Source organism: Dichotomopilus funicola (genome assembly GCF_033296635.1).
Source record: "Dichotomopilus funicola strain CBS 141.50 unplaced genomic scaffold C8A04scaffold_74, whole genome shotgun sequence".
Classification (NCBI taxonomy): Eukaryota; Fungi; Ascomycota; class Sordariomycetes; order Sordariales; family Chaetomiaceae; genus Dichotomopilus; species Dichotomopilus funicola.
The window spans coordinates 131,985-153,659 of record NW_026944095.1 but is presented as its reverse complement, the minus strand read 5'-3'; the positions used below and the strand labels follow the sequence as shown (position 1 = coordinate 153,659).

Below are 21,675 nucleotides of genomic sequence, written 5' to 3'. Positions count from 1 at the left end.
ATGGGTATGAACAAAGCATCGAAATGGAATTACTTACACCTCCCCAGACCCAGACGGCCTGAAGGAGCGTGGTTGCAGGATCCAGAATCATCAAAGGGCCCAGGAGTCAGGTGTCAAGGCAACGAAGCAGTGCAGCGAGGCGGTGGCACGGTGCAAACAAAGGAATGAGCCGCGAGCGGGAGACTCTCCCGCGCACTTGCGGGTTGCCTCAATCAAGTGACGCGCGCTAATTGATTCATTCACCGAGCTGAAGGCCTCAGCTTGCCATGCCACCAAGCTCAAAGAGTTAAAAAGATGATAATTTTGGCAAATAACTGCACTTTTTACCTTCCAAAGTTATCACCAAGAACCAAACCGAACCCGACACCACTCCCACCACGCTTCCAGCCGTTAACTGGCGCATCCTGTGCATTCGACCAAGAAAGATGAGTCTGGGTAAGCATCCGCGCCCGGCCTGATATCCCTCCCACAAACTTTTGAAGCCCTACTGAACAACTTTATTGCTTCAAGCCGCCAGTCAGTTCGTCTACAGCTAGATCCAAACATTCTCCCTGACTTACCAGAGACCGCGTCGGCTGAAGGACCAACGTAAGTGGGACCTACGATGCAGCACTCCGCGACGCCGCCTGAGATCTAACAGAACTGCTGAAAAAGTCATTATATTCGCAATCCTTCGCGTCTTCGATGTCGCCCTCACTACTGCTGCGGCCACGGCAGCAGCAGCAGCAGCCGGCGCACACGCAGCTGGTGCCCCCCTGACCCCCGAGATACTACGGAATGCTGCTGCCGCCGGCGCACTCAAATCGGGACTTATGGCTTTTGCCGGCCTCATTATGCTATTAGTGCCACAGAAGTCGGCCCTCATCATCCTCCCGGTGCCCTTGGGTACAACCATGGCGTCAAATGTTGTGTTGATGGCAGCCATATCAACTTGGATACTTGGACACGGTGGGCACAAACCTTATTTTCCCCCTTAATCTGCTATCAAGAACCGGAGCTGAGTGCCTTTGACATTCCATCCAGCGCCAACCCAGCTTCTCGTAGCCACCGTTGTGGCGTCCGTCCCACTCACCTTATGCCTGGTATATTATTATGGAGGTAAGCCCCCTATCTCGGTAGTTCCTGGAACCAGCTGGTCCAAATCCGACTCTCACACGTACGCTCTAGCATTTAAAGTACCAGTCACAGTAACTTCAATTCCATTGGATGTCCTCGGGGCATATACATTCGTGAAGATGGCCGACAACCTAGGTAAGATCATTACACCTCTTTTCTCTTATTAGTCCAATGGGGGACTCTGTTTAATCAACACAACCTCATTTACCTTGCCTAATCAACCGTCTCTGAAACTGACTGTAACTCATCATCCCCAGGCTACCCTATCTGCCCAACCAGGCCCGCAATGGTCGCCGGTGCCATCCTTGGAACGGTCTTTTCCGCCAGCCTAACTTTACTCAACTGCTTCGTCATAGGAAAGAACAGGATCATATACCAGGACGAGGTCTCCACCCGGGGCTGGGCTGCCCACAGTTGCTGCGGAAACTGGGTTTCGTTCCATTCCACCGAGACGGAATACTACGGCGAGGGTGAAACCAATGGTTGTAGGACTAAGATCACGTCCGGAACGGTGCGTAACAGTTATCATGGCCTCGGAATTCGCTGGGATTCTGGTGTGGTGTACGGGGGGTTGCTTTTGGACGGGTCTTCATCGAAGAGAACTTCGTCGACTCAGGCACATGACGGGCCATGACCGATCTACCACATTCACATGGGGTTGAGCCCACTGGTTGAACTCGTCTGGCGGAGCGAGACAGTGTGACAGAGTTAGGTAGATAGCCGTTCCGAGACACGAAAGTTCAGGGTAGTACTCTCCTACGTAGGCAACCTGCACGAAACCTTAGAGGAGCGCCGCCTCCGCGATTCATTTGGTGAGATGTTTGCTTGCCGGCCGTTTTGAGAGGTGCCCTCTCTACACTCCAAAATGACAATATATCCAGTCCATAACATTTTGTATCAAATGCTGCGAAAAAGGAACCTGAGCTTACAAGGACTCCATGAGTCCATGAACCTGCGCCGTCCTGCGGAACAAAACAACGGATTGAGCCATGGAATTTGTTGACTGTGTTGTCCCATCGTCAAGTGGTTTTAGAGTTGGGCATCCCAAACAACTGCTTAGGAACCTTCTCGGACCGAACTTCGAACGAGCCTGCATTTTGGGACCGCGCCCTTGACTTTTGGGATTGTATCGCATAACAGTCACAACTACATCCCGCATATAATCCTAACCCCGCCATCCCTACCTGATTGACACCCTCCACATCTTCTACAGCCGGTACCATAGGGACCTAGTCGTAGGGGCAAGAGAGGCCGCCGGGGAGGTAGGGCAGAAAGAGCAACAACTTAACAACTATATTACATGCGCCCACCCGGGACGCAGGCAGTGGTAGCAGGGGTTAAGGGATAGGCAAAGGAAGGAGGGCAGACAGGAGGGCAATACCGTTTGGTTGATTAGTTGCCTAGTACTTCGCTAAAGGAGAGAACAAAAATTGGCCAATTCCGGTTTTATTGTAGTTTTGAGCGATTCAACGGTTGCCAGCGCCAGAGAGCTTGACAGTTAGAGAGTAGAAGTTGCGGAAGTGTTGAAAGAAGGAGGGATGGCAGGGTTGGGGTTATGTATGGGGATGCAGTCATGTGATCCAGTCCCAAAAGTCGCTGAACAGTGGGTTTTCCTCAGGAAACGCACTGACCAACAGTGGTTTGGCTGCCGGCTGCCCGTGCGCCTTCCCAGCTGGCAGCCCGTAGGGCCACGCTATTCCTTTTTCGTCCTGCCCACAACTACCAACTAATTATTTTCCCGCTCACGAATTTCGAGCTCCTGTCTTCACAACCCACGTCAAGAAGCCCACCTTTCGAGTCACAGCACCCTTTGCGCCTCGGCAACCACAGTCACAATGTCTAACGCTGAGCTGGCCACTTCCTACGCGGCGCTGATCCTCGCCGACGACAATGTCGAGATCACCGTAAGAAAACCCTTTTTCCGGTTCTGCGCACGCCTCGCCTCGCCGCACCCCGCATGTGCGAATTTGGGGGAGCAGCGGCGATGGCAGCAGCAGCAGCAGACGTAGAGACGGGAGCCTCGAATGTACAACACGGAACCATCGCTAATCCGTTCAATTCCAGGCCGACAAGATCCAGACGCTCATCAAGGCCGCTAACGTCGTCGATGTCGAGCCTATCTGGGCTTCATTATTCGCCAAGGTACGAAAGCCCGAAACGCCCGCCACAACGCCGCTCTATTTTGTTCGAGTGATGGGATTGCGGGATTGTTTTGAGACGGACCAGATTGGCTGACCGGAGGTATTTTTGTTGGATTACAGGCTCTTGAGGGCAAGGACGTGAAGGACCTTCTCTCGAACGTCGGCTCGGGCGGCGGTGCCGCTGCCCCTGCTGCTGGCGGCGCTGCTGCCGCTGGTGGTGAGGCCGAGGAGGTCAAGGAGGAGGCCAAGGAGGAGGGTGAGTGCCAATTCTTTCTGCGACCCTTAAGGATTTCACCACGAATTGGTATCGCGCTACTCGGGCGGATGGCTAATAATTTGCTACAGAGAAGGAGGAGTCGGACGACGACATGGGTTTCGGTCTCTTCGACTAAGCTGGCTTCGACTCGGTCAGGGCGTGTTTTTGACTCCTCGGATTCCCTTTGTTATGCCTGGACTTGCATGGATTTGCGGCGGTATTTCGCACATACGACCTCAGGAATGGAGACTATGATACGGGGGATCCGGGTTCATCGGCGTAGCTTTACACGGAATTTGAAGATGCGCTTTTGAGCAATTTGGGTTCGACTGGCTTTTTTTTTTTGGCCATGTCCCGCCGTGCGGCTGGTGATGGAGACTCGCGAGGCCTGCTTCCGAGCCTGTGGTTGACAGGCCAGGTTGGACTCCTGTCCATCCTCTGAGACACATAGCCGCCTCAATGGAGAGTCCAAGTCGCAGTTTGATGGCGTCACTCGGCTTTCCGCCGGTTACGCTTTACTACGTAGTTGCCCGGATGTATTCAGCTCATTGATACGGCGTCCATACCTCGCAATCAACAATGCCATTAAAGTAGACATCATTTCAGAGACTCCCATTTCTCGAATGGCGCCCCTTGGGGGAAGTTTCGCTAATCGATGTATGTAAACGGGACTGGTGTCTCAGTCACACCGGATGAGTCAGTCGCCGAAGCTCTGACCCTTTTCCTGCTCTCAACGCTGAGGTCATCAACATACAGTAAACCTCTTTTTTTTGCAACACTTTCCTCTCAGCTAGCGTCAGATTCACTCTCAGTAGGAGTCTTGGTTCGCAGACCTCATAAGGGCTTGATGCAAAAACACAGTGTCTTGGCACGCTAGCCTTGCATGGGCGTTTGTAGTCTTGGCGGACTCTGTGGGGCGGTGATGACGAAATGGATCCCTCCAGAACTGCCGAAACAGAGCTCATCACCAAAGCTTTGCAAGATTGCTCATCAAGAAGCAATACATTTTGAAATGCTCTCGTTCTCTCAGCAGCCGAGAGGGTTCTAGGAGATTATCAAAGTGAACTGATCGTTTCTTAAGGGACGATAGAGCAAATGACGGAGGAATGGCACGATCCGTTTGTGAGCAACTGCGGGGGAGGGGTAACTCGAGCTGCGCCAAGTGCCGCGTTGACTGAGGGTTTGGAATACTGAGCTTTCCATTCCCAATCCTTGACGGTGCGTAGGCTAGGGCCATAAATTTCGGGAGAGTCGCGGGACTTCACCGTAAACTAGACTTTTACAATCCCGGGGAATATTACAAGGCGACCTACCCGGCTGATTCGCCTTCAGAGGGCGGGCGAACCGCCAACATGGTTCGGGCGATCCAGTTTGCCGGCCACGAGCTGCAAATTCTGCGAACCCTGGTGATCTTGTGGAAGAGTCACAAGGCTGCGCCTCGTAACCCTCCCGAGCGGCATCTGCTTCGCTCGATAACCGATTCGCCCATCGCCCGCATCATTCGGGCGTGCCGGGGTGGGGCAGGTTTGGGGCTGGCTAGTAAATTTAGGTGGGGTCACACACAGTTTTGAAGCCTCGTGCCCACCGTGTTCTCATGAGTTTGGATGGTTTGTAAGGGGTCTTGTGTTTGTGGCAACTGAGAAATACATAGTAAGTAAAGAAAGGGTCGAGGTGGGGTCATCAGGGTAGCTTGTCTGCCTGTCCTGTCTTCTGATGGGAACACAAGACTTCTGCGGCTCTCCCTGGCGGATGAACCCCTCCTAGTATCGGGAGGTTGCATTCAACTCGAAGCCGATAGCCGGGTTCCATTGTCGTCGAGGCCAAAAGAGACAGCCAAACGAGCGACTGTTGGCCTTTTTGAGCGAGGTGTTTCTGAACCTCGCCTTGTTAGGTGCTTTGTCTCGAATCGTTCCAGGCGCGCGGCGAAGCTGAGGGCGGCGCAAGCATCATTTTTGGAACTCCTCATACGTCCAGGGTCTGTTGGGAAGGGGGTGGCCACCAAAGATCGGCCGCCTTGACAGGCCACCAAGCCGCCTTTTTGTTGAACGAAGAGGGGTGAAAATTAGGAGGGAAAATAGGATGCGGTCGTGGAACGGGCCGCCGCTGGGGCCAACAGACGCCGAGCGGCAGCCAACAATGGCGCTGGAAATTGTTCGTTGAGCGATGTCGCGAAACGCAAAACACAAAACACGAGGCATCCTGTGTGAAGTCGGCGGCTGCGCCGCAGTTGGTTTCTGCCCTGCGGACCTGCGAGAAGCAACAGAACTGCAGAAGCACGCCCTCGCGCCGTTCCTTCCCCGTCTGCGAGTAATAACGTAATGCAACCAGTTGCTGCGCATGCTTGGAGCTGCGGGCCAAGATCAAGTCCGTCAGCACCAAGTTCTGGAGCGTTACCGTTCCCTTGCACACACCCCAAGGCAGGCGCATCTCACATTCCCACTTTCCACACACCCTCCCAGCCATCCCGTGGCCGCCCCTCCCCCTCTCTCTCTCCGAGCGGGTTTCCCACTCACCTTGATCCTCCTCTGGCCCACAGCTTATTCTTTCCCCCCTCCTCTCTTATACCACCTGTCCTTGCTCACAGCCTCCCTCTTTCCACCCCTCCTTGGTTGGATTCTCTCCACGCTTCATTTTTTGTGATTTGCGACTTTGCACCTTATGTTATTTTGTTTATGATTATTTTTTGGCGATACCCAGAACGCGCATAGCTTCCAAGCCTAGCTTTACCCCTTTCGGCGTCACGACTTGACCGAAATCCCCATTACATCAGCGCGCAGAATACCCGGAAAGACCCCTCACCACCAACGACCCACAATCCACGACGACCATCCTCTCTGCAGGGTGTGACGGCACACTTGCCCATCCACCATGCCTGAGGTGTACCGCGAAGCCCGCTACGTGCGGGAGCGGTCGCGCGACAGGGACACATCCCCGTCCGACGACGAGGGCTACAAGAGGACCACGGTGCGCCGGTATAAGGTCGGCGGCGACCGTGTCGAGCGTGTCGACCGCGAGATCGATGTCGTGGAGGAGGAGCGCCGCAGCCGCTATGCCCCCGTCCGCCGTTCCAGCCGAGACGAAGTGGTCGAAGTAGACCGCCGCGTCGACCGTTTGTACATCCCGGAGCGGCCGCGTTCGAACTACGAGCCTTCTCCGCACAGCGCAACCTACGTCGAGCGCCAGGTTGTGGAGCGCGAGCGTGAGCGCGAGCCCCGGGAAGACCACTACACCCGCGTGGAGCGTATTGTGGAGCGCGACGACGATCACCGCCGTGGAGACGACCGGTCAAGAGTGGTCTACGAGTCCACCAAAGAGATTGACCGGGTCGACCGTGATCGCGAGCGTGACCGCGATCGTGACCTGTACTCGCCCCGGGAGTGGGAGCGCCGCTCGCACTGGGACGATGAGAAGGACACCGAGGTGCGCATCGAGAAGCGGGTCGAGCACCGCGACTCCCATGGGGCCGACCTCCGCATCGAACGCCGGGTCGAGGAACGGCGTGACGACCCCTATTCCCCCGGCGGTGACAACGTCGAGCGCTGGCGCAAGGAAACCGAGTACTATGCTCCGGCTCAGCCTGCTCCGGCGCCCATCGTCATCCGGCAGCGCGCGCCAGAGCAAAGGATCATTGTGCAGGAAGCCGCGCCGGCCACAGTCGTCATCCGTGAGCAGGCCGACAAGCGAGACCTGGCGCTCGCCCGTCAGGGTTCGCGCGAAGGCGAGGTGTACTACCATCGTGAGTCTCGCGAAGTCGGCCCTTACCGCGGGGAACGCCGCGAGGAAGAGTACGCGATCGCTCGCTATGACGATGAGCACCGCCGGCATCATCATCATCACCATCATCATCGCCGGCACCACCACCACCACGGCCATAGCGAGGGCGAGTCGGACGGCGAGTACTATGTGAGGCGCACTATCACCCAGCGGGAGCGCAGCGCCTCGAGCAGCCCACACCGCAAGCGCCATATTGCCGAAGGCGCTCTCGCGGGCGCTGGTCTCTCGGCCATTCTCGCCTCTAGGCGCGACTCGCACGGTGAGTACAAGCAGAACCGCGGCCGCAAGGTGCTTGCTGGAGCAGCCATTGGTGCCATTGGCACCGAGGTTGCCAGACGCGCACACAGCGCCTACCAGGACCGGTACGGTGACGAGGACAACCGGGATCGTTCGCGTTCCCGCTCGCGCTCTCGCCCGCCTCACTCGAGACTCAAGACCGGTCTCGGTATTGCTGCTGTTGCTCTAGCAGCCGCTGGTGCTGCCAAGTACTACCAGAGCAACAAGATCGAGAAGGAGGAGATGCACCGTGGCCGAGCTCTCCACCGCGACAGTGACACCGAGCGGTCCCTCAGCCGCAAGCGCTCCAAGAGCCGGGCCTCGTCGGTTGCGAAGGCCGGGCTGGGCACGGCGGCCGCGGTCGGGCTGGTCCAGCACTACCGTAACAAGAGCAAGAGCAAGTCGCGAGACGGCAAGAGCCGGTCGCGGTCTCGTCTTCGCACCGGAGCGGAGATCGTGGCGGCTGGCCTCGCGGGTGCGGGAGCCAAGAAGCTGTACGACCGGCGCAAGGACAAGAAGGAGGAGGAGAAAGAGCGCGACCGGGAGCGGGAGCGCGAATTTAGCGATGATGAGTATTACAACAGCGATGGGCACGACCGGCACGGGCGTAGCAGAAGCAGGAGCTTGACACGGTCCGGACCCACGTACCCCGACGGTGACTCTTCCACAGCTGATCCTGAGCTAGGCATGGTTGAGTACGGGGCGCACCCCCTGTACGCAGACCCTCCCCAGCGGAACGAGAGGGGCGCAGCAGCGGCAGAGGGGTACGAGTCTGCGGCCGAGGAGCGGAGCCGCAGGCGGAGGAGGAGGAAGAGCCGTAGATCGAGGGACGACGACGACGACTATTCGGCCGACAGCGAGGCGGACACGGACCGAGATAAGAAGGCCGAGAAGAAGCGTAGCGGGAGCAGGTTGCGCGACCTTGCGGCGGGTGCTGCGGCTGCAGGCGCGGCGGCCATTGGCATCAAGAAATACAATGACAAAAAAGACCAAAAAAAGGAAAAGGAGAGGGAGAAAGACCGGGATCGCGATCGGGACAGGGAGAGGGATAGGGATAGGGAAGACAGGGACCGAGAGAGGAGGAGGGAGAGGGAGAGGGAGAAGGGGAGAGAGAGGGACCGACAACGTGAGTCTACTGCACTCCGTCCACTAGACAAAGAGACAGAAAGAGGGTAAGCGACTAACAATCACCAGGCTATGGGGACGAACGCCCACCAGACGGCTATGACACGTACACCCGCCGGGAACCCTCACCACCTCACGCGTCCGGCGGCTACTACAACGGACCACCTCCTACAGCAGCCCAGCAGCCCCCAGTGGTCAACGGATTCACGCAACATCCCAACGTCGCCACCACTAACCTCCACCAGCACTATGCACCGTACCCACCAGATGGACCGTACGCTCCCTATGCACCGCCAGTGCCTGGTCCGCCTCCAAACACGGCCGTTCCGGACCTGGCTAGCCCACCGCCGGGCCCGGTACCGGTACCGGTGCCTCCACCAACCCCAGGCCCAGGCCCAGTTCCTCCGCCAGGGCCGGTGCAAGCGCATCCGGATGTTCCGCCATCGTTAATCCCAGGAGTACATCCACCGCCACCACACCCCACGGGCCCTGAACATGTGAGTGAAGCTTCTCGTGTTGGTCGTTCCACTCCAGAGCCAAAAGCTGCCGTTCGCTCCGTTGATGGCGACAAGAAGGGTGCGTCCACTGGCGGTGATGACCTTTGAGAGACACATGAAGAAAAAAAAAGAGAAAGAACAATCATAAAATCTCCCTCGGTGTGTCACGCGTCGAAGCTTGTACTAACCTGATGTGTGTGCCTATTAGATGGTGTAAGCGACTCCAGACCCCACACTCCGCCAACCACTGCTGCATCATCAGAGATGGAGCCCCCAGACACGCCCCGGACCGCCAAATCAGTTGTCTTCATCCCCCTGTCCCCCAAGTCATCCGCTACCCTCCGTCGTCACCACGAGGAGCAAACGTCCAAGTCCGAAACAGAAGACGCAACAAGCGCAAGCGAGAGCGATTACAACCGAGATCCCCGGGGCAAGAAACGGGCCGCCGCTTCCCACGACGACGAAGACACCGTAGAGGTGCTCCCGGACCGGTTCGATTCTCAGGGCCGTCCTTTGGACGGGTCTGCTCGGTCGTCGTCTGCATCGGGCTGGCATAGTCGGCGCGGGGACTTTGAGTACCGGAGTCCTCGCGGGCCGGGGGGTATGAACATGCGCGGGGAATGGGGCGTGGCTGCACCGGATGCTGCGGCGGTGGAACGGATTGTGAGGGATGTTACGGGGGTGTTGGAGGGGAGGGGCAGTTGGATTGGGTTGATTGGGGGGATTTTGAGTGGGAGTTTGTTGCAGGGTGGTGAGGAGGGTGGGCATGGCTCGGAGAGGGAAGGGAGTCGGGATCGTGATCGGGACCGTGACCGGGACCGTGAACGAGACAGGGATCGGGATCGCAGTAAGGATAGGGAAAGAGATGGAGATCGGAGTAGTAGACAGGACAGAGACGAGGAGAGGAGAAGGCGTCGAAGAGACGATCACGATGATGAGAACGAGTACCGCCGGGATCGCAAAGAGGAGGATGATGATAGACGTAACAGGCGCAAGCGGGACTATGATGACGACGAGGAACGAGACCGAGACCGAGAGAGGGAGCGAGAACGGGATCGGGAGCGGGAACGGAAACGCAGAGATGATGAAGACCGAGCAGCGGAGGAAAAGAAGAAGAGTGAAGGGCGTAGTCGACGGTGGTGGAAGAGAAGGTCGGATGATAACGAAGCCGATGAAGACCGAGGTGGTGCTAGTAGGGGTGATGAGAGAGGGGAGAGTAGTAGTAGTAGTAGTCGGCGGGGAGAGGAAAAGAGACGGACTAGGGACCGGGATGGTGATGGTGATAGGCGTGAGAGGGAGAGGGGTCAAGACCAGGAAAGGAACAGGGATCGCGAAAGGGATCGTTACTATGAGCACGATGACGACAACGACGACCGATATGATGATCATGATCACCGATATGATGATTCTGGGAGACGGAGGAGGGAAAGAGAGAGGAAGAGTGAGAGAGAGGAAGGGGGACGGTATGAAAGGAAGGTTGGGGTTGGGAGGTCTCAGACTTGGGGGTGATCTACAGATGGGATGGGATTTCTTATGCCTTGATGACTTATGATTTTGTTTTGTTGTTTTTTAACTGTGTGTTTTTTTTGTATTGCGTTTTGTTTTTTTAGTTTGGTTTTTAGATATGAATGATGTTTTGATGTCTTGTCTTGTTTGGGTGTTGTGTGTGGTTGTAAAGTTGTAGTGAGTACCTTGGTCGTCCAAGTAGTTATCATGATATTTACGTGTCCTGAAATGCTACTGAACTCAAATGTGTCGACACTGGACGGAACATGTGTCTATGCAAAATCATGTCTTTATAAATGCGTTCCACTACCCGTGGTATATACCTATCCCCCTCTCCATAAGCCCCCCGTCTATAACTCATCATGCTCCTGATCCCTCATCACCGGCTTCTCCGGCCTTCCACTATCCTCATGCAAATCCACCCCCTTCTTCGCCCGCCACTTCTCAAACAACGCCCACAGCTCCTTCTCCATCCCACTCTCCATCTGATCTGGCAACACAACCACATACTCCACGAACAAATTCCCATACTCCGTCTTATGGTACACACTGTCCCCGTCCTCATGCCACTTCGGCATACCCTCCCCGACCACCGTCTCAACATGGTGCGGCTGGATCACCTGCCCGCGGGGACGGGATAACCGCACCACGTGGCCGTCGAGATGGGTGAGGTTGCGCGTCCAGTCGCCGAGGAGCGCTTCGCGAAGGGAAAGGACCTCGCGCCAGAGGAGGTCATCGCCGGCGCGGCGGAAGAATACCCCGTCGACGCGGTCCGGGTTGTCCTCCTCGCTTTCGAGGTCTGGGTGTTCCTTCTCGAGTAACGTCACGATCAGGTCGCCGGCGACATAATCCGGACTGGCGTCGGCTTCATTCTCGTACGCGATACGCGTCCCATCTGCCATGCCCCGCTGGATGGTGAGGGATACGGTGGTGGCTTTCCGCACCACGCGCTCGCCGCCGCAAGCACTGCACCGGTGCTTGATGGCCTTCCCCCGCCCGCCACAGGCGTCACATTGCATTTGGACTTGGGTCACCATGCCTGGGGCAAGCTGCTGACGCACAGTGCGGACGCCGCGGCCGGCACAGGCCTGGCAGGTATGCACGACACGGTCGGCGGCACCGGTACCTTCGCAAACTTCGCAGATTTCCTGCTTGTTCCATTGGAACTCGGTGGTGCGGCCATTGTAGAAGTCGCGCAGGGAGATGGGGACTTTGACTTCGACGTTGTGGCCACGGCGCTGGCCGGGCTGGTTGCCGAAGTGGCCGCCGCCGCCGAAGAAGCGGCCGAAGAGGTCGAAGGGGTCGTGCCCGCCGCCGCCGCCGCCTTGTTGTTGGCGTTGTTTGAGCCCTTCGTGGCCGTATTGGTCGTAGATTTGGCGGGATTCGGCGTCGGAGAGGGCTTCGTAGGCTTCGGATACTTGGACGAATTTGTCGTGGGCGGATGGGTCGTTGCTGCGGGGGTTGGTTAGCTGTCTCTTCCAGCAGTGATCATTCACTTATTGAGAAGAAGAGAAGGGAATCAGGCGTACGGGTTCTTGTCGGGGTGGTATTTCTTGCTGAGTTGGCGGTAGGCCGACTTGATCTGGCGCTCGCTCGCTTGCTTATCGACGCCGAGGACCTGATGCATCAAACGTTAGTTGACGACGATCAGCTTCTAAGAAAGCATCCAAACACCAGACGCACCTTGTAGTAGTCCTCCGCGCATAGCGCAACCTGCGCTAGCGTCAGGAGCGACAGGAGAACCGTCTTGAGCAGCCTCATGATGCCGCCGTGGCCCGTATGGCCAAGCTGTCCACTTGTGTGTCTTGGTGCGTATTCGGTTCTGCGACTTCTTTTTGCTTGCGAAGATACGAGTTGACGGCGACACAGCGGTCGATCGACGGTGCAATTGATTTAACGAGAGCAAAAGAAAGTCTCGCAGCCGGCGACAAGAAGCAAATATCGTTGAGAGGTCTCAAGGATGAGGAAAAAGGTCGAAAAGTGCTGGCCAAAACGACCTGGACCTCCGAAAGTTGTCAACTTACACGCTGCAAAAAGGCGAAACAATGGCTTGCAATTCCCTACGCAGCGAGCGCGGCCCTGGCACTCGGTTCCAGCCAGCGTGGTCAGAGTGGCCGATGGCGCTGGGGTGGGCTAATCGGACGCCTGTGGTTGGCCTGTTGGCGCCGATTTGGGGGGCCAAGACTGCCAAGACTTCTTATCCACGAGCAGGGGCCTGCAGGGTCCCAGCTTCCATTGTTCTTCGCGATGGTGCGACGGGCGCCTGCTTGAGCCCTAACCCTAGTTCTGGCAATTCAAAGAAACACCTTCACTATGCTCGCTCCCCATATAGAACGGCCACCCCCCTTTTCCCGGTCAGCTAGGTAGGTCGTCCACACATAAGGTATCCCTCTGATCCTACATGCCGGTGCGTAATCCGGCTTTGGAGGGGAGAGGGGGGGTACGCGCTGCCGGGGGCAGGTAGCCTTACAAATAGTCCCGAGGGGTCCTTTTTTTCTTTCCTTTTTCCCCTCCATCCCTTTTTCTTTCTCTTCCCCTCAAACTCATCCTCCCCGCTCTCACTTGTCTTCCCTCTCTCACCCAGGTATGTCACCCCCATCCTCCCCCTTTTTGACCACAAAGCTAACACTCACCCACCAGAACAACATTACCACATTACCCACCACAACCACCACCACGCCCACTTCCTCCGCACGCCCACAGCAACAATGGCCCTCCCCGAATGGGCGCTCTCCCTCCTCCACCCCTGGCAATTCATGCTCATCTCCCTCTCCTTCCTCCCCGCCACCCTCCGCGCCGAGTCCCTATCCACCATCCTCTTCCACCCCTCCCGACTCCGCGCCGCCTGGTTCGGCCGTTTCTGGGCCTTTGTCGCGCCCAACGTGCGCACCCATGCCGAACCACATGTCGTCCCGCTGCTTCAGGGGCGCGTGAGCGCGGGCGTTGTGCCCCGCCACCAGGATTCTTCTGTTCAGGGAGGCGATGACAGCGACGAAGACCGGTTACACCATCCACCCGTGAGCGGTACAGTCCTGGAAATCGGTCCCGGTTCAGGCATGTGGGTGTCCCTCTTCACACCACGCTTCCTCAACCCCAACGCCTCCAAAGACACGCCCCCAATCACCAAAATCTACGGCATCGAGCCCAACGTAGGCGTGCACCCCCTCCTCCGCGCCCAAATCGCCGCCGCCGGTCTCGACACCCCCAGCCCCGCCAATAACAACAGCACCTACGAAATCCTCCCCGTAGGCATCGAATCCCTGGCCTCGTCCGGGCGTGTGGCCCCGCAAAGCGTGGATTGCATCGTCACGGTACTCTGTTTGTGCAGTATCCCACAGCCGAGGGAGAATATCGCACAGCTGTATGGGTATTTGAAGCCTGGGGGACGGTGGTATGTGTATGAGCATGTGAAATGTTTTCGGGAGCAAGGGTGGGGGATGAGGGCTTATCAGGGTGAGTTCGTCGGAAACCTTTTCTTTGATTCACTCATTCCCCCTTTTTGAGGCTTTTATTTTTATTCTTTCTTTTGGTGGGGAAACGGTGCGGGGTGAGAGAGCGAGACACAGGGGGACTTACTGACCGAATTTCTTCATCCAGCGTTCCTCAACCTCTTCTGGCCCCAGTTTATCGGCGGTTGCGAAATGTGTCGCGACACCAATACCTACCTCAAGGAGGCCGGTCCCTGGAGCAACGTTGACGTGCACCGCATGGACGATGAGCTCTGGTGCTATACCATGCCGCACATAATTGGCGTTCTCACCAAGTAATTAGTAGTAATTATCCGGAGCTTTACCGCTTTCTGTTTGCACATCAAGATCACAGTCTCACAAATAAAGAAGCAAAAGTCTAAATCAACGATGTGATATTTTTCTGTGTCCTCTGCTTGGCTATCTCGTGCACTACATCCCCCCGCCTTATCGTATCTCACTTGTCATGGCGGCATAACCTCCTAGAAATGACCAAAAGATTCAGCCAAATAGACGACCAATACCCCCCTTCCAAGTGAAGACAGATCAACCCTCGCCCCAATCAATGATAGCCAGCCTTTGTGTCCCGGTTTTGCGCTCCCGAATCTTGCGCTCCCGGATTTACCAGTCGTTGTTGGCGTTGCCAGTGTTGCCGGCATTCCAGTCGTTACCGCCGGTGTTAGCACTGTTCATCCAGTCGTCGGCATTGCCGCCACCCGAACCCCAGCCGCCGCCATCGGCGTTGCCGTTGTCAGCACCAGTGTTGGTGTCGTAGCCGCCAGCATCACCGGCACCGTCGTCGGGGACGAGAGGGTTGGGGCAACGGGACTTGAAGTGGCCCATCTCCTGGCAGTTGCTGCACTTCACACGCGTAACTGTCAAGGAATTAGCTGGTTATCAAGGCAGGTAAGTGGAAACAAAGGCAAAGCTTACTGTCACGCGGCTTCGGGCACTCCTTGCTCATATGGCCGTACTCGTCACAGTTGCGGCACTGCACCTTGTCAAGGTTGCGCGGCTCAGTACAGTCGCGAGCCATATGACCCTCCTGGCCACAGTTGCGGCAACCACGGTCACCACCGCCCTGGGGACAGTCGCGAGAAAAGTGACCCACTACCACTAATTAGTAACTCAAGGCAGTCTGGTGATTAATGGAAACTTACTCTCGCCGCACTTGCGGCACTCGACATCAGCAGCGGAGCGCGGCTCAGGGCAATCGGCAACCTTGTGACCCGACTGGCTGTGAGACTGTTAGTATTTTACCTCGTGATCAAGAAGAATAGAGAGGAACGACAAACCCGCAGTTCTTGCAAGCGAAGCGGTCGACGCGCGGAGTAGGGCCTGGAAGCTTGTTAGTTGGAAGTTGAATACAATTGACACCTTTCCAATCTGTCACGTACAGTCACGAACACGATGGCCGATCTCGCTGCAGTTGAAGCAAACGATATCGAACGGGTTCGGCTTCTCAATACGCTCCTGGGGGCAAGACTTGGAAATGTGGCCGACTTCATCACAGTTTCTACACTTGGGCAGACCGCCGTCAACGACCTCACCAGCATCAGCAAGACGCTCGAGGTTCTCGTCGACGTCCTTGGGCCACATCTCACGGTCACGCGGGCGGGGAGGGTTCCACTGGAAGCGATACGTGACCGTGTACTTCTTGCCGAGGTTGCCCTGGAGATCCATGTTGGTGAGAGTGTCTGCGAGGGTCTTCTCAATGGCGATGAGCCAGATGCCGACGTCGTGGGCGCGGAAGGCACGCTCAAGCTCGACGTAGGTGGCCTCGGGGGTAGACTTGACGTAAGTCTGAATGGCCTCCTTGACGTCGTCGATGTCACGCTCCTTGGCGGCACGCAGAATCAGAGCCCAAGCATCCTCGCTGCTCAGGTCGGGCAAGTGGTCACGGTTGACCTTGCGAGCATTCTTACAGGCGCTGACAGTGTGGCCTAGAGGTTTAAAATGTCAACAACCTCCACACGTTGAAAGTTTTACAAGAGCGTGCCTACCAGTCTCGCCACAATTCTTGCACACACGGTTAGGGCAATCCTTGACCAAATGCTCGGTAGATTCGCACTCCTTGCACTTCATGGCCGGAGCGTCGGGGCACTCGCGCACCATGTGGCCGGTAGCACCACAGCCACGGCAAGTCATGGGGGGAGCGTTCGGGCAGTCCTTGCTCCAATGGCCCTCCTCGCCGCAGCGACGGCAACCACCGCTCATGACGCGCGGCTTGGTGCAATCAGCCTTGTTGTGACTGTTGATTCATGTCAGTTGCGGTCATTATTTGAAGAAATCGTGGAACTTACCCGGTCTCGCCACAGTTGAAGCAACCTCCGTTGTTTCCACCACCGCCATTGTCGCCATTGTTACCGCCAGTGTCGTTGCCCCCAGCGTCGTTGCCGCCAGAAGTAGCGTTCCAGTCATTGGTGGAAGCATTGCCGGTGTCCCAGCCGGAGTTGTTGTCGTTGGTACCCCAACCAGAATCAGCAGCGGCATTGCCGCCACCGTTCCAGTCGGTGCCCGGATTGTTGTTCCAGTCGGACATGGTGACTTTTTTCGATCGTTGATCACTGCTCGCCGTCGCGTTAGAGAAACTACACCCTGGCTGGGTTTTAATTTGACAGATTGAGAAACGCAGACGAGTGGTTAGGAACCACGGAATAACCGAGCGAAGTCGGGGTAAATCAATCCTAATCAAAATGCAGGAATTTGGGGATTGAAATGTAAGAGCGACCCGAAAAGGGACCACGGCTGGCTTACCTGAGGTACTTCAGAGAGCAGCGATCCGTTTCTACAAAGCGCTTGCGTTAGTGGTTACCCGCAGGACGTTACTACAAACGACAGACATCACAAAGAGGGAATTTTGTTATTATCAAGGAACGAATCCGTCAAAGGAGGGGAAAAAAGCTTACATCGTAGATACCCTTAAAAAACCGAGCCGACCAACAGTTGAAGATGTTGATCGACTTTGTCTTTCCCAAGGGTAGATCGGGTGGCAGTGGGAGATAAATGAGAGAAACCCTATGGTAAAAGGGCGGGAAAGGTGGGTAGAAGAAGAAGGGAGAAACGAGGGGTCGCGGAGGGGAGGGAGAAGGAGAGCAAATTCGCACAGAGCATAGGCCGCAGCGAATTTCAAAACATGGCCCCTGCTTTCTCTCCCAGAAATCTCTCGGCAGGGCTAGGGCAACGGCATCGTTTAATTGATGGCCTGAGGGCGTGATTGTATGGAAGGAGAGATAGGGTTTACATCTTGGGGGAGATCGAAAGGGATGGGGGTGTGAACTCTGCGGGAAGGCGCAAGGCGGGTCAAGAAGGGGAACAAATCGTGGTCCAAGTTGTCGAAGAGGAAAGAGCAACCCATGATTCATATGACCTGAGAATACAACTCCAAAGAACGCTGTTGGTTGCAAGTTGGTGATGCTTCCTTGGTGGTTTGATATCCGGGGTGAAGAAAAAGGGGCAAGTAAACAAATCACCGATTCAGGGGGTGACATACTGTGTGGGCATTCATTTGCACGGTGCTTCGCACAGACAGCCAAGCTTCGCCGCATCTGCCACGTGCTACAGATGTTGCGATGAAAAGTGTTAAAAGCTGAGTTTGACTTCTTCGGACGGAATATCTTCTAACTATTCTCTGACAATGCATCTTAGATAACACATGTTATCATATGTACCAGTGGCGTGAATATGGGCCTGGGTTTGCAAACACCTGAAAGAGAGCAAGGGTATCGTGTGACGTGAATGCAGAAACATTCGCCCGGACAAAGCTTCTTGTTACGGTGAATATTTTCCACTCTTTATTTCATGATTAAGGGACTGAGTTTTGGCTGCAGTTCTAAGCATGCGGGGTGACAGCAATCAGGAAGTAGAAGAACAACGACAGAGTTGCATTGTCTCTTGCTTCCACCCCCACCTTGCTATCTCCTTAGTCCTGATCTCTCAACTCATGAAAATAAAGCTGTTTGAGATCTGTAACAACTGAGTCACGCCGAGAGAATAAAGATTAAAGCTAAGCAAGAATGAGGAGAAAAGCAAGAGGAGCTGAGTGAGATACTCTCATTCGTACTTGGCGGCTAAATGGAACGCTGAGCCGCTAGTTCCCGTCTTTTCGGCCACTACACGGCGCTATTGACCGAGAAGGAATCTCGAGGAACACAGTTTTGTCATGCGATAATCCCAGTTATCCTAGACTGCCAGGCCCGATCGAAGAGCTTGTTGGGAAGGTGTAACGGGCCGTTGGCAACCTCTCAGGTAATCGGTGGAGGGGCGCAAGAAATGAGAGCTCGCAGCTTCAACCACCCCGCACCACCATGCAGCTCGGTGCACCTGACTCCGCGACACCAGGTGGTTGAGAAGTGGAGGCGCTCTTGACAAGGCTCAACGCGTTGCTTTATTTAAGAAACCCTTGCATTCCTCTTTCTGGAAACAAAAGTCCTGAGCAGTTCTTTATTCTTCCGCCGCGACACTTGCTCAAGGACCCACTCAGTAAAGAAACCACCATGTCCAAGCCCGATAACCTCCCCGAGATGGAGTACCGCTTCCTGGGCCGGTCCGGGCTGCAGGTATCGGCCATCTCGCTCGGCGGCTGGCTGACTTACGGCGGCCATGTCGACCGCGAGGGCACGTACGCCTGCATGAAAGCGGCCTACGACTCTGGCGTTAACTTTTTCGACTGCGCCGAGGAATACTCGGCCGGCGAGTCAGAGAAGGTCATTGGCGAGGCTATCAAGAAGTACGGCTGGCAGCGAAACGATATTGTCGTTTCCACCAAGGCAAGCTGCCCCGGGCCCTCCTGCTGTTTTTTTATGTGGTTCCAATCCATTAACATACCTGCAGCTCTACTGGGGTGATGCCTTCAGCAAGACCAAGGTCAACAACCGCGGCCTATCTCGCAAGCATGTCATCGAGGGCATGAACCAGTCGCTCGAGAGGCTGCAGCTCGAGTATGTCGACCTAATCTATGCCCATCGCCCGGACCGCCACACTCCCATGGAGGAGACGGTGCGCGCGTTCAACCACCTGATCAACACCGGCAAGGCGTTGTACTGGGGCACCTCGGAGTGGAACGCCGATGAGATTGCGCAGGCGTGGCGGTACGCCGACAAGCTGGGCCTGATCGGGCCAGTCATGGGTATGTCGAGTGCCCGAGTTGATGTCTTCTTTCCGTGGAAGGACTCAAACACTGACCCCTTCCCAGAGCAACCGCGTTACAACATGCTGGAGCGTGTCCAGGTCGAGCGCGAGTACGCACACTTGTACCGTGAGGTCGGGCTCGGCCTGACCGTTTTCTCGCCTCTGCGGCAGGGCATCCTGTCGGGCAAGTACAAGAACGGGATTCCGGATGGGTCGCGGTTCGCGCAGTCACAGATCGAGTTCATCGCCGGTTTCTGGCAGAGGACAGGCAAGGCCGAGTTCCAAGCCATGGCCGACACTGTGGCCAAACTCGAGCCCATCGCCGAGCGTCTCGGCGTCAAGCAGAGCGTACTTGCCCTCGCTTGGGTCCTCGCCAACCCCAATGTCAGCTCCGCCATCACCGGCGCCAGCAGCGTGGAACAGATCTACGAGAACATTGAGGCCGTGCGGGCGTATAAGAAGCTGACGCCTGAGATCCTGGCCGAGATTGACGAGATCCTCAACAACAAGCCGCCGACGGTGGTACAGAGGTACTGATTCTTCAGCTGGGGTTGATAGGGTTGGAAAACATTAGGCACAAATGTAAAAATAAGTTATAATGAAACGAGACGTTCAAGTTCCAAAACTGTGGTCTTCAAATCGCAAGCGATGATGATTTGTGCAAGCCACAGATAACGTTAGTTAAACCTCCATGCCAAACGGCCGGGGTGCTTTTCAGACGAACGGGCCACGGCCCCTTTTCAGGGCAGTTTTCTGCCAAGGCAGGTGCGAACAGGGACCACGGGCGATCCCTAGCCGGTTCGATTGGTGCCGAGCGCAGATGCCCCGCTCGCTGCTGGGGAACGGCCCCGCTTGTCTCCAACCGCCACGCGTACCTGGCTTCCCTGGTCTGGGCGGTGAAATTGGTGAAATTGTTCCAGTTCAGCGGGAGCTCCCAGAGCAACCCGCACCTTGATGTCAACCTCAACAACAAGACGGTGTTGATTTTCTTGCTTGTTGTATCACACGCAAGCCCGATTGTCGTCGATAATTGGGTCCGGATTTCGAACACAATGGCTCACTCGGCCACAGCAACAACGAACGGGGTCGCAAAGAGGAGGGATCATGAGACGAGCAAGGTCAATGGAAACGGGATCGAGAAGGGGAGCAGTGCCAGCAATGGGAACGCGGTAGAGGACGATGCGAGCTACCGGGACTTCTTCTGGACCTACACTGAGGAACCACACCGGACGAGGCGGTTGGCTATTATCAAGGCTCATCCTGAGGTGAGTTCATTTCGCCTTAACAGAGACCCCCGAGCAAAACCACAATTAGCTAACAGCTTTACCCACGCAGGTCACGAAGCTTTGCGGCCCCGAGCCTTTAACCAAATACGTCGTCGCCGGCGTTGTCGGCCTTCAGGTGCTACTCGCTCACCTTTTACGCGATACCTCGTTCTGGTCTTGGAAGTTCTGGGCCGTCGCCTATGTCTTCGGCGCCACCTCGAACCAGAACTTGTTCCTCGCGATCCACGAGATCTCCCACAACCTGGCCTTCCGCTCGCCCATGGCCAACCGCCTGCTCGCCATCTTCGCCAACCTCCCCATTGGCGTGCCATACAGTGCTTCGTTCCGGGTGAGTAGCCTAAGATATCAAATATACCCCAAAGAGTGACACCACACCGCATACTAACACTGGCCCAGCCCTACCACCTCACCCACCACAAGTCCCTCGGCGTCGACGGGCTCGACACCGACCTCCCCACTGCCTTCGAAGCCGTCTTCCTCGACTCCATCCTCGGCAAAGCCTTCTTCTGCACCTTCCAAATCTTCTTCTACGCCCTCCGACCCATGACCATCTACCGCGTGCCCTTCACCGGCATCCACTGGCTCAACCTCACGGTCCAGCTCGCCTTCGACTACCTCGTCGTCTTCCTTCTCCCGGGCTACTTCTCCGTCAACTCGCTCCTCTACTTCCTCCTTTCCTCCTTCCTCGCCGGCTCGCTGCACCCGACCGCGGGCCACTTCATCGCCGAGCACTACGTCTACGAGAAGATCGAGCCCGAGGCCCGGCAGCCAGGCAACAACATTCCCATCCCGGAGACCTTCAGCTACTACGGCCCCTTGAACCTCTTCACCTACAACGTCGGCTTGCACAACGAACACCACGACTTCCCCGCCATCCCCTGGACCCGTCTGCCTGCGCTGCGGGAAATGGCCAAGGAGTTCTACGCCGACCTGCCCCGCCACGAGAGCTGGGTGTATGTGCTGTGGCGGTTTATCTTTGACGAGCAGGTCGGGATGAGGTGCCGGGTTAAGAGGAAGCAGGGCGGGCGAGTCGTGGGTGGGGGGAATGCCACGACGAAAGCGAAAACGGCGGATTGGAAGGAGGATGAGATTGAAGCTTGA

General features: G+C 56.3%; 7 protein-coding genes across 7 annotated transcripts; 5 read left to right on the top strand and 2 right to left on the bottom strand.

Moving 5' to 3' along the window:
• Window positions 1–536: 536 nt before the first annotated feature.
• C8A04DRAFT_14780 (uncharacterized protein) lies at window positions 537–1,750 on the top strand (the record flags this gene model as incomplete). The annotated part of the gene is made up of 5 exons (XM_062778232.1): window positions 537–588; window positions 655–948; window positions 1,024–1,098; window positions 1,168–1,251; window positions 1,374–1,750. Coding segments are annotated over 5 exons (882 nt in total), but the record flags the coding sequence as incomplete, so codon positions are not given.
• Window positions 1,751–2,951: 1,201 nt separating this feature from the next.
• On the top strand, window positions 2,952–3,649 carry C8A04DRAFT_31881 (60s acidic ribosomal protein-domain-containing protein; the record flags this gene model as incomplete). Its single annotated transcript, XM_062781905.1, has 4 exons — window positions 2,952–3,020; window positions 3,181–3,258; window positions 3,378–3,513; window positions 3,603–3,649. The coding sequence occupies 4 exons, from the start codon at window positions 2,952–2,954 to the stop codon at window positions 3,647–3,649; spliced, it is 330 nt and encodes a 109-aa protein (XP_062633996.1).
• Window positions 3,650–6,381: 2,732 nt separating this feature from the next.
• On the top strand, window positions 6,382–10,694 carry C8A04DRAFT_14797 (uncharacterized protein; the record flags this gene model as incomplete). The annotated part of the gene is made up of 4 exons (XM_062778237.1): window positions 6,382–8,494; window positions 8,758–9,279; window positions 9,448–10,314; window positions 10,642–10,694. The coding sequence occupies 4 exons, from the start codon at window positions 6,382–6,384 to the stop codon at window positions 10,692–10,694; spliced, it is 3,555 nt and encodes a 1,184-aa protein (XP_062633995.1).
• A 347-nt stretch (window positions 10,695–11,041) lies between these two features.
• Window positions 11,042–12,452, bottom strand: C8A04DRAFT_31879 (uncharacterized protein; the record flags this gene model as incomplete). The annotated part of the gene is made up of 3 exons (XM_062781904.1): window positions 11,042–12,143; window positions 12,221–12,309; window positions 12,375–12,452. The coding sequence occupies 3 exons, from the start codon at window positions 12,450–12,452 to the stop codon at window positions 11,042–11,044; spliced, it is 1,269 nt and encodes a 422-aa protein (XP_062633994.1).
• A 947-nt stretch (window positions 12,453–13,399) lies between these two features.
• C8A04DRAFT_39776 (S-adenosyl-L-methionine-dependent methyltransferase) lies at window positions 13,400–14,458 on the top strand (the record flags this gene model as incomplete). The annotated part of the gene is made up of 2 exons (XM_062784710.1): window positions 13,400–14,144; window positions 14,289–14,458. 2 exons carry the CDS (start codon window positions 13,400–13,402, stop codon window positions 14,456–14,458), a joined length of 915 nt encoding a protein of 304 aa, XP_062633993.1.
• A 321-nt stretch (window positions 14,459–14,779) lies between these two features.
• On the bottom strand, window positions 14,780–16,700 carry C8A04DRAFT_31877 (uncharacterized protein; the record flags this gene model as incomplete). The annotated part of the gene is made up of 7 exons (XM_062781903.1): window positions 14,780–15,033; window positions 15,092–15,268; window positions 15,319–15,395; window positions 15,454–15,496; window positions 15,556–16,101; window positions 16,162–16,409; window positions 16,462–16,700. The coding sequence occupies 7 exons, from the start codon at window positions 16,698–16,700 to the stop codon at window positions 14,780–14,782; spliced, it is 1,584 nt and encodes a 527-aa protein (XP_062633992.1).
• A 1,954-nt stretch (window positions 16,701–18,654) lies between these two features.
• C8A04DRAFT_39773 (dihydroceramide delta(4)-desaturase) lies at window positions 18,655–21,675 on the top strand (the record flags this gene model as incomplete). The annotated part of the gene is made up of 6 exons (XM_062784709.1): window positions 18,655–18,927; window positions 18,992–19,286; window positions 19,353–19,818; window positions 20,301–20,553; window positions 20,624–20,902; window positions 20,971–21,675. The coding sequence occupies 6 exons, from the start codon at window positions 18,655–18,657 to the stop codon at window positions 21,673–21,675; spliced, it is 2,271 nt and encodes a 756-aa protein (XP_062633991.1).